Source organism: Bidens hawaiensis, unplaced genomic scaffold (assembly GCF_021521415.1).
Source record: "Bidens hawaiensis isolate Kalapana, Puna unplaced genomic scaffold, B.hawaiensis_p1.1 tig00033272_1, whole genome shotgun sequence".
Classification (NCBI taxonomy): Eukaryota; Viridiplantae; Streptophyta; class Magnoliopsida; order Asterales; family Asteraceae; genus Bidens; species Bidens hawaiensis.
Genome location: NW_027495707.1, coordinates 49,942 through 60,580, shown reverse-complemented (window position 1 = coordinate 60,580; position 10,639 = coordinate 49,942). Strand labels below are relative to the sequence as shown.

The following is a 10,639-nucleotide window of genomic DNA, read 5'->3' as shown; positions in this document are numbered from 1 at the left end:
AAACGGTGTAATTACAAGAAATGAAATGCAATTCTTTTACGAAGAACAATTACATAGGATGGAATGTATGGCCCAAGAGCCCGTCCTTTTCGAGGACATATTATGTCAGATTGTTGACATGATTGGCCCAAAGGTAATAATTTCATTTTCATTTTTTATTTTCCGTTTTTTAGATCATAGATTATATATTAATATACTTTTCACATTTTTGAATGTAGGATGAGGGATATTTTACCCTGCATGACTTGAAAGGAAGTAAACTTGCTGGCAGTGTTTTCAATATTCTTTTTAACCTTAACAAATTCATGGCCTTTGAAACTCGCGATCCGTTTCTCATACGTCAGGTACATGAGCGATCACTTATTGTCGGTTTATTTATATTTGAACTAATTCATGTTGAGAAGTTATATTAATAATTTTTTAAAACAGGAGCGTGAGAATCCAACATTAACAGAGTGGGACCGGTTTGCACATCGGGAGTATATTAGGCTATCAATGGAGGAAGATGCTGAAGATGCATCTAATGGTAGTGCAGATGTGTGGGATGAATCACTCGAGGCCCCGTTTTGAGGTACTTTAAAAAAATATATTTTTTAAGTTATATAAAGAGATAAACATAAACCCTAGCCGACTAATTCATGTCTGGTTTTTTATGGCAGGTGAAACTGAAGAATTCTTGAATTTAAGTCACGAAGAATGTGAAGCTTTTTGTGGATTTAGCGACCAAGTATGCTGAACCCGAGGGTAAAAGTAGATAGTAAGTTTGATTTTGGAAACGGACTACGAAGTTGCAGTTGCATATCAGGTACTTTAAGTTGAAGCAATAGTGTTTTTGGCAACTTTAACTTATTATTAGCATTTTTCATTTGAATAATTGTTATGCTTCATTCAATATATGTTGTCTTTAAGAAAAAAATTTTTAATTTGCAATCTGTGCATCAAACTTTAATGGGAATAGTGTGGCATTGGTGAGGTTGTAGTTCAACTTTCAGTTTTTAATTTCTACTCTTTTTGAAATAGCTGTTTTCTGGTGCTTTGGTCTAATATTTGTATTTATTTAATTTTTGGTATATCAATTGACATGATTGGGAAACATCAAAAGATTGAGTCGCATGTGGAAATTTAGGGAAAAAAGAAGTTGAATTTATTAACCCGAGCATGACCAATATAGTGATTTGTGTCAAATCTAATCCAGACACACAAGGGCGTTAGATATAATAACCCAAAACCTGATTAGCTGAATCACCTTTATGAAAACTTTAAAACTTTTAAATAATCATAACCTACCTATTTAATAAACTCGTTTTTTAGATTAACCCGTTTTAAGTTAAAAAAAATCATAAAATGTACTCTAGCCAAACATATAAACAAGTTTGTTAATTGTCAATAAAAGATGAACAAAACAGTTAACAGAACACTAGTTACAAAATATCACTTGAGCCTGAGTCACTAGTTTTAACTGTTACCAAGCCATATATTACTCGTATTTGCAAACGAACATTAAAAATAGCGACCTAAAACACGACAAGTCATCCAAATACTTGTTATGTCGATGATCAAACGCAACTTTTCAAACTCAAATGTCATAACTCATAACAGAAACCAAAGGTACAATCTTGAATCAAAACTACAAAAGGACCACCTCACTAACTCAAACATACATAAAACATTTTGACCCATTTCAAAAACCCTTCATTAAAAAATTTAAAAAAAATAATTAAAAAATCATAACTCGAAATAAAAAAGTAAAAAAACTAGAAAGTTTCATACATTTTTCTCATTCCATAAAAAAAAAATAAAATAAAATAAAAAACTCAAGAATTGTCAACCTGTTTTGACCCATTTCAATCCTTTTATTTTTTTAGTTTGACCCATTATATATATCTTAATACAACTCATTCAACCCATGGGTCACATCTGCCACTCCTAGGCCAAACAATACATTTTTAACAAAAGTATCTACTTATCAAAAACTAAAATAAAAAAAACTTTTATTTTTTTTTTACTTGTTTGCTTTTATACAAAACTCGTTTTCAAACTCAATCCCAAACATGCCTGCCTTCGGTAGTTAATAGCTCTTTCCACTAGAACGTGTTAAATACATTAGGCTCCTTTTATCCCTACAAATTACAAGCCTATTATTACGCTTGTCATGCTCCATTTACAATTATGTTATGTAAAATCACAAAAAACGCACATTACGTTTCGAATTTATTTAATTTCATCAACCAAAGTTGTGCTCTAGGAAACCAAATGCCTAATCACGTACCGTTAGCATCCTAATGTTCCTAGTTTATTCCAACTCTACTTGTTAATGGAAAGATTATTTGACATGACCACGACTATTATGCACCCATGAAAATCTCTTCTTTCTGTATATGTATGTATATACACAAAACTCACATCGCTGCTATCTATCGCTGATAAATTATTAACATTATCAAAGCATTTAAACAATCAATCCACTAACCTAATAATAATTCCAAGCAATCATGAATGTATAGACCACATTCAATTCATATGTACATTTTAATGCCCTATTAAAATATGTGATTGTTAATCTCGGTGGAAGATTTGGTTATTGAAAACGTAACACCAATCGGTATGGTTAACTTTCAGTTTGGTTATCAGTTAGTTATACAGAACAGTGTTACTATGGTTCAGCTAGCCAAGCACCAGGTCTTCAGTTTTGTCTTTGCTTAACTCAGACAAGCTTTATACAAATTTAGGATTGACAAATGTGAGAGTTAAATATAATAAACTCAAGATTTTCTCCTTAATGGTACATACAGTCTTTCAAAAAGTATGTATGTATGTATGTTACCTTTACAGATTAATCCTAGCCTAGGGGCTAACTAACATTTGGCTTGACTGCTTGGTGGAGCTTCCAGCCACCATCTCCAGCCAAAAGAAATGCCTACAATATAATGATACCAGTAGTTGAGTAACACATACAGCCATTGCACAATCATATATAATAAAGGTGAAACTGCTAACCTCTTCCATGATTTGCCAGCAGCTTCAAGCAAGGCAGCATTGCAAGTCTTCAGTTCTACAGAGACACCAAAAAAGGTCGAGGCTGCCTCTTCCCAGCCTCGATTATGTCCCATACACCTGGGAAAGAAAGAAACAAGCCGCAATATAACTGACATCTGGAGACGGTAAATTCTCTCAAGGAATAGTCCATCATTCAATAAGTTGATTGCATGCATGCAAATGTGTGTGTTTCTTTGTGTTTAATTAAAATATTTTACGAGTTAGTTGACATGGAAATGAAGCCTAGATTCCAGCTAAACAAGCCTGATTTGTTCTATCCTCCCAACTTATCAGCCACTACAAACAAGCTTCTTAGAAAAGGTTTTTTCTTAAGAAGTTCCTAGTAAATACATTAAGGGAATTAATTCCTAGTTTGTAAGGTAGTTTTGATGACTGAGAGGCCATATCTTCTTAAAATCTTCATTTTCTTTGATGTAGGTGGTGTGAAATGTTCCTTTCCCTTCCCTTTGATCTTGGTGGCCTAATTTCCTTAAGAGATGAGAGTAGTGGCTTCTTAACCTTTCTATCTACTTTGACACATTAGCAGCTGCTACATTACAATATTTGTTCTTAAGTTTGGTTTGAAGGTTTTTGTCCAATTCATTTACATCCACCCTTTAATTTCACATCCATAATACACAAGCTCCATTGCATAACACATCCGACCCTAGCAGGGTACATGGATTTCTTGGCTAGGTAACCCTAATTCCTGGTGGTTGGTATTATATATAGATGTCTAGGCACTTGTAATTCATCATCACCTAATAAATAAATACCCTCTAGCTGCAGCTCGTATATGTAGGTCAGGTTAGACTGAACAACGTTAAATTATCATGTCTCTTTATTTTGCTATTGTGTGTGTTTGTGTTGCCACCAACTGCATTCCTAGAAGCCACCAAATTTAATTCCAAAGATGAAAAAAGGTGCGTCTGTTAAATGAATTGAACTCCATTTAATCTCGTTTGATGCTAACATTAAATTTGATGATGAGATTCAAGCATTGCGAATGTCATCATCCTCTTTGTCTGAGAGTTGGTCAGGATCAGTCATAGTTGTATCTGGAACTGGTAAGCTTACCTTTGAAGGTATTTTTGAGTTAATCATCCAAGGAGAAGATATAAAAAGAAGAAGTTAAAGTGAATTTTCTAGTTCCTTGCTATGTACTTAAGGCAGTATGAGAGAGGGAATAACAAACAGGCAAGTCAAGAAAAAGAGGTAACTTGAATATGTTCGTTCAGCCGCTGCTGGCCATACAATCATTTGTAGCAAAGATTGTCTGTCACTGGGTACAATATCTATAGGCAGGCAGGGTTGATTCATTTTAGAGACCAAGTTAAGTTAGATCCATAGAAAGAATAGCAGCAAATAAGTGACTCACATAACTGTAAGCATGTCGTCTGTAGCATATTTACAGATAGCTCGTTGGAGGTGATGAGCAGTCTGGCCATCCATTGCCGCAACAGAGTAAAAGCTTGAGAGAAAGTGTACCTCAGCTTCCAAGAAGGCGCGCAGCTGCTGCTGCTGCATGATTTGAAGAGTCTGCCTTGTTCGTGTGGCGTCACTCGATAATATAAGTTGCGGAATCCAACCGAGGTGTTGGAGGTTGTAAGTAAGTTGTATCACATCAGCTTGTCCATCTTTACTCAAAGGACGATCATGGTCTATATATGCCAAGTAAGTAAAAGTAGAGTAGATCTAAGGCTAGGGCTATATAATTAATTAATTAATTAATTAATACCTTTGAGGGATCGATAATCCTCCCAACAAGTCTTAGCGTGACGAAGTAAAATCAAGCGTCGAGGTGGAAGTGAAGCACTACTACTACTACTACTACTACTCTTCACCGGTTGTGGTCTGCGCTTCTTAAACCAAGACAGCCGGCAGCTGCTGCTGCTACACACCACCGTTGGCGTTGCAGTTACCATTGTAAAGGAAGGGGATTAGGTTTTATTTCTTCCTTCCTGGTCTTGGGGTGTTTGTGTGTGCTTTCTTTTTATTTCAATTCAATTTACCACAACACAGTCTGCTTGTGAACCCAATGTGGCGGATCCACAATTTTTTTTCCCATGGATACACCTTTTTTGGTATTCAAATTTCACACAACCAAGCGATAAATTTTTTAAGCCGGTCGGGTCTTGTCGGAAAATATTATATAATACGATACCATAATTATACAATATGTTAATTTAAACAAAAAGGAAATGAAAAATAAGAGCCATCTTTCACATGCATTTTGCTTCAAGTACAGCAAGTTAAAAAAAAAAAAAAGCTCTCATTACTACCCCTGTGTTGATCACAGAAAGACTGGCGCCATCACCAACGTTATCGTTGCAAGCATCTTGATAAGAACATGCAGGGAAGGCCCAGCTGTGTCTTTGAAGGGGTCACCTACACTGTTGTAATAATAACAAGGGTTAGAAATGGAAAAAAGATAAAGATATTTTATGGATGGAGACTTACGTATCACCAGTAACTGCTGCTTTGTGGCTGTCACTTCCTTTGCCTCCAAGAGCCCCCGTCTCGATATATTTCTTAGCATTATCCCAGGCACCACCAGCAGTGTTGAGGAAAAGAGCCATCAGAATACCAGAAACCGTAGCAAACATCAACATGGCGGCCACCACTTTAGCCCCAAGTAAAGGATGCCCTGTGTAGTAACCCAGAATCCGAAACAGAATGCCTGTTTGGAAAACAAACAACAAAAAATGTTCAACATGAACAACACTATATACATATATATATATATATATATATATATATATATATATATATATATATCGTCATTTAAATAGTGTGATTTGCTATACCAACAAATATAGGTGATACAATGGCCAAGGCTCCAGGCTTTATCATCTCCCTCAGAGAAGCAGAGGCGACAATTGCGACACATCTCCCATAATCTGGTTTGTCTTTGAAGTCCTATAAACATAAACATAGGAGAATCTCATAAAAGAATAAAGTAATATCTGGCTGCGTTAAAAAAAAAAAAAATCTGTTTGACGTACCATGATGCCTGGCCTCTCAATAAACTGTCTTCTTACTTCGTTAACAACCTCTTGGGCGGTGCGGCCAACTGCAGCACAGGCCCACGCACTGAAAAGAAATATAAGCATGGACCCCAACAATCCACCAACAAATACTTCTGGAATGGCAATGTCAACCTGCAAATGATGATTAAGCACTTGATCCACACCACAAGAAGCCAATCAGAAATTACCTACCTGTGTAAATGAGGTGTGAGCAAATGATGCTACTTCATCCATATACGCACTGAATAAAAGAAAAGATGCAAGTGCAGCAGATCCAATGGCAAACCCTTTTGTGGTTGCTTTCGTTGTGTTACCAGCTGCATCCAAAACATCAGTGATCTCCCGAACGCTTTCAGGCTGCTGACTCATCTCAACAATTCCACCAGCATTATCAGCTATTGGGCCAAACATATCCATAGTGAGAACATAGGCCGCAGTACTAAGCATGCCCATTGTTGCAACTGCCGTCCCAAACAGCCCACCTGTCGGATTCCCGGCATCATCAACTAACCCCGAGGTTTGCCCCAACCAGAAAGCCAAAACAATAGACACGCTTATCACAAGGACAGGAAGAGCGGTAGACTCTAGACCCAAGCTAATGCCCGCAATTATGTTAGTCCCATGGCCTGTTGAGCTTGAAAGAGCTAACTTGCGTACAGGCTCGTGTTTATAGTCAGTATAATACTGAGTAATCCATACGAAAATGTAAGCTGTCATGATTCCTACCAAACCACACAGGGCAAAATTCAACCAAGCAGAAGGAGCTTGTTCTGTGTACAGCATCCACCGTGTAGACTACATGTATACGCAACAAACAATTTTATAAGCTGTAGCAAACAACAGAAAACAGCAGCATGCTTCAAGTCACTTACCAAACCAAAAGTAACAACCGCTAAAATTATTGTAACAGAATATCCTTTCTGAAGTATCGTCATAGGATCCTCCATAACACCAATCACTCCAGGATCACGTGTGCCACGTATTGAAAATATTCCCACTGACGATATTATGAGATCAAATGAATGGATGACTAGAGGAAACAAGATGAAACCGGATGGATCTGCATGTTCATAGACAGATGATTGACTGATCACATAACATAATGTAAGAAAAACATGCATATGTTGCAATATAGAACCACAATACTAAAGTTATTCATTATCTAACTACAAATTAAGCAACTAACTTTAGCTCCCTGTCATGAGCTATAACATTGAAAAGTTATCAGCAGTAGCAGATCAGAAAAGTTAGCGTGTCTCAACTCTCAATTTGCCTCATATGAAAATGTTTTCCAATATCATAGAGATAGAGGTAGAACACTAATCTAGTTAACTAACAAACAACTGCACAGAGTTGAAGAAACATATGCTGCTGACAAAGAGCAAGTCTAGAAGATACCATGAACAACACTCTTTAACTGATTATAAACGCATAATTTCAGAGACTTAGGAATCAACTACAATTGTAGAGAACCAGATGATTTACCTTCAATTTTGCAGCGCTGAGCCATGGTTCCACCAAGTATCATAGCACTGATTATCTCTGCAGCTATGCTCTCAAATAGATCAGCTCCTCTAGCTGCACAATCACCAACATTATCTCCAACCTTGTATGACAAAAGAAACATAAATCAATTAGATCAAAATAATCATCATGATAAGAAAAATAATATGCATTTTCACAAGCTAGACTAATAAGTCAGACACAAATAATGATAATCAAATATATGAGAAACCGAAAGTGGGTACGCATTGCTGCAGTTAAGATCCAAGCAATTGAATTCAGAAAATACTTGCATAAAAGACACCGTTCACAGATTTGTTGATTCAAGACAAACCGTGAGGTCAACTTAGATTCATACCAGGATGCGCTTGGAGCTCCCTAAAGAAACTGCCAAACCTCCCCTTACTATCAAAAGAAGTGGTAATAAATAAAACAAAGAACACCACAATAAAGGAAAATCTGAGCTGGCAAACTAGCAGATACACTGTAAACTAGAAGTCTCCTTCCTCAATAACTTTCTAGGGCAACTTAAGCAATACTTTACTAGTCACAAATCATTGAAAAAACCTTACAGTCACTGTGGAAATATAAACATGCAGAGAAAGGGAGTGGGAGGCAGTCAAGTGGTTTGTGTTGGTGGCCTCTTTCTTTTTGTTTATTTTAACACTCCATCTTATTTTTGTGATTCCATATTATAATTTGCACCAGAACCGATATGGCAAACTGAAGCTCAAGCTGTTTGGTATTTCATTCACATGTATTTCTATTCAATAAGCAAAAAACTAAGTAAGAAATGTATACCAGATCAGCAATGACAGCAGGGTTTCGAGGATCATCTTCGGGTATTCCCTGCTCTACTTTTCCAACAAGATCAGCACCAACATCAGCAGCTTTCGTGTATATTCCACCACCCAACTGAGCAAAAAGGGCTACGAATGAAGCTCCAAAACCATATCCCACAAGAAGAAGAGGCACTGAGGACACATTGTTACAAATGTTAATGTATTTTTGTTTTAGATCAGATGACAAGAATAACAGATTTCCTAGTAAGAACTGATAATTATACAAAAAAACCAGTGACTGCAGCAAAGTTTAACATGGCTACTTTTTGACAGCAAGATTCTGCCAAATCCACCTCACCAAAATATACATATGCACACACACACGCACACACATATTATATATATATATATATATATCACCTTGCAAAACTTGACACCAGACACAGCAAAGCCAAAATCGTTAGTATTTATAGTTATTTTTATAGAATCACAAATGGTGCCTGTGGTTTGGCCCTTGTCACACCTTTGGGGTATAGGTTTAAAAAAGTTGCATATTTGAGTTATGTGATTACACAAGTAGTCTCTCAAAAGAATATTACTGTCATTTTTCCCAAACTTAACACAAACTTTAATGGAAGTTAGGGCTGGAACCCAAACTTGCACAAAATAAAAACCAAATAACTCAAACATGCAACTCTTTGAAGAACTTAGGCCCGTGACTAGGCCCAAACCACATTGACTTTTTGTGTAAATAACTCTTTTTTTTTTTATTTGAGAGCCTTGGGGTGCAAAAGCTGACCCTAAGCCAAGGAAAATGTCCTTTCTAAAACTTAACACTTCACACACCTATTTTAGAAACAGACCTATTTGTGCAACATTAGCAATGGGATGCCATGTCATCTACATGAGGAGTTAAAATTTCCAAACAGTCAATGAATACTTTGAGACACGGACTCCATAATAAATGCACAGGTGCATCAACTAATGTTATAATCCATTAGAAGAAGTTGACACTCACAGTCAGTAACCTTCATTGAGCCTGGCGAGTCCACTCCCAACCAAACATAGAATGTCGCATAAAGGATGGCAACACCAATTACAGCCATGCCAACAACCACCAAGGCTGAGAAACCACCAGCACGAACAGCTATCTGAGCAAAAAAAGTGTCAGTGGAATACCTACCTGAAAAAGATTATGCAGAAATGGAACAAGAGAACCTGCAGAGCCTCTCTTGCAGACCGTCTTGCTGCACTTGAAACACGGACATTAGCACGCACAGAGACCCACATGCCAACATAGCCAGCCATACCAGAACATACAGCTCCTAAAAGAAAAGAGAAGACAGTGATAGATGCAGAAGTTAACCTGCATCAGCATTGCCCTGGTCAACAACTTCAACACGAAAGATACAAAACACGCATGATAAAGGAGAATCAGCATTGACATTCTCATCACCTCCCTAAGCCTGATGATTCTTGTTGAGGAGTTGTACTACGAAACATATATATGCCAAAGATCACCAATGCTAGCAAGAATGCCATCTTAGAGATAGATCCATACTGGGTCTTAAAGAAACCCTCAGCTCCATCGCGTATTGCATCTGATATCTAACATACAAAAGTGAATATCAGCAAAAGGCTTTGAGTTTTAAGTTAGTAGACTAAACAAACATCCATCCATGTTAAATATATTAATTGAGCATATAGAGTGTTGAGTACCTGAAGCATCTCAGGAGGTCCTTCATCCTTGGCAAGTACCCAATTAGCGAGATATATAGATAGGAGGAAGCTGATGATGCAAATTGAGAAGACACAGACAACGATGGGTGAGGTGCTAGCACCAACATAAAAAATAGCTCCAAAGCCCAAAAAGAGAAGCACAAAAAGAAGGCGCACATTCATTTTCATGAGAAATCGGAACATCTGCAGCAGCAGCAGGTTTATGAATTATGATTATTATTATTATTTATAGTATAATATAATACAGATGATGATGATTATGCATGTATGAATAATACCAGAGGCATGGTAGGTTTGGTGCGCATGTCAGGGAAGGTGGTCCTGGGTCGGTCTTGGTAAAGAGGCAAACTGCCAGTTTCCATGGCATCATCCATTGCAACAACTTCCCTCCTTCTCTAAACTAACACCCTGTTCCCGAGTTTCATTTAAAAAATAGTGTTATTATTTCGTGTTCCCTAGTTTAATGAAAAGGAAAGGAAAGTAAACATTTTATGCGTTCCCTAGTTGGATGGAAAAGAAAAGAAAGTTATAATTTTACCATTATACCCT

The 10,639-nt window shown here is 37.0% G+C and overlaps 3 protein-coding genes across 3 annotated transcripts; 1 reads left to right on the top strand and 2 right to left on the bottom strand.

Annotated features, from left to right (window-relative positions):
• LOC143584745 (putative serine/threonine protein phosphatase 2A regulatory subunit B''gamma) lies at positions 1-837 on the top strand. The gene is made up of 4 exons (XM_077066722.1): positions 1-133; positions 219-344; positions 430-571; positions 660-837. The coding sequence occupies exons 1-3, from the start codon at positions 26-28 to the stop codon at positions 568-570; spliced, it is 375 nt and encodes a 124-aa protein (XP_076922837.1). The 5' UTR covers positions 1-25; the 3' UTR covers position 571; positions 660-837.
• A 2,007-nt stretch (positions 838-2,844) lies between these two features.
• On the bottom strand, positions 2,845-4,961 carry LOC143584737 (uncharacterized protein At3g52155, chloroplastic-like). Its single transcript, XM_077066716.1, has 4 exons — positions 4,775-4,961; positions 4,415-4,697; positions 2,998-3,114; positions 2,845-2,917 (listed from the first exon to the last, which is right to left on the bottom strand). The coding sequence occupies exons 1-4, from the start codon at positions 4,959-4,961 to the stop codon at positions 2,845-2,847; spliced, it is 660 nt and encodes a 219-aa protein (XP_076922831.1).
• Positions 4,962-5,294: 333 nt separating this feature from the next.
• Positions 5,295-10,275, bottom strand: LOC143584733 (pyrophosphate-energized membrane proton pump 3). Its single transcript, XM_077066712.1, has 12 exons — positions 10,070-10,275; positions 9,807-9,958; positions 9,569-9,716; positions 9,369-9,501; positions 8,370-8,542; positions 7,551-7,671; positions 6,938-7,125; positions 6,258-6,860; positions 6,042-6,197; positions 5,844-5,955; positions 5,497-5,716; positions 5,295-5,429 (listed from the first exon to the last, which is right to left on the bottom strand). Exons 1-12 carry the CDS (start codon positions 10,271-10,273, stop codon positions 5,330-5,332), a joined length of 2,310 nt encoding a protein of 769 aa, XP_076922827.1. The 5' UTR covers positions 10,274-10,275; the 3' UTR covers positions 5,295-5,329.
• Positions 10,276-10,639: the final 364 nt, after the last annotated feature.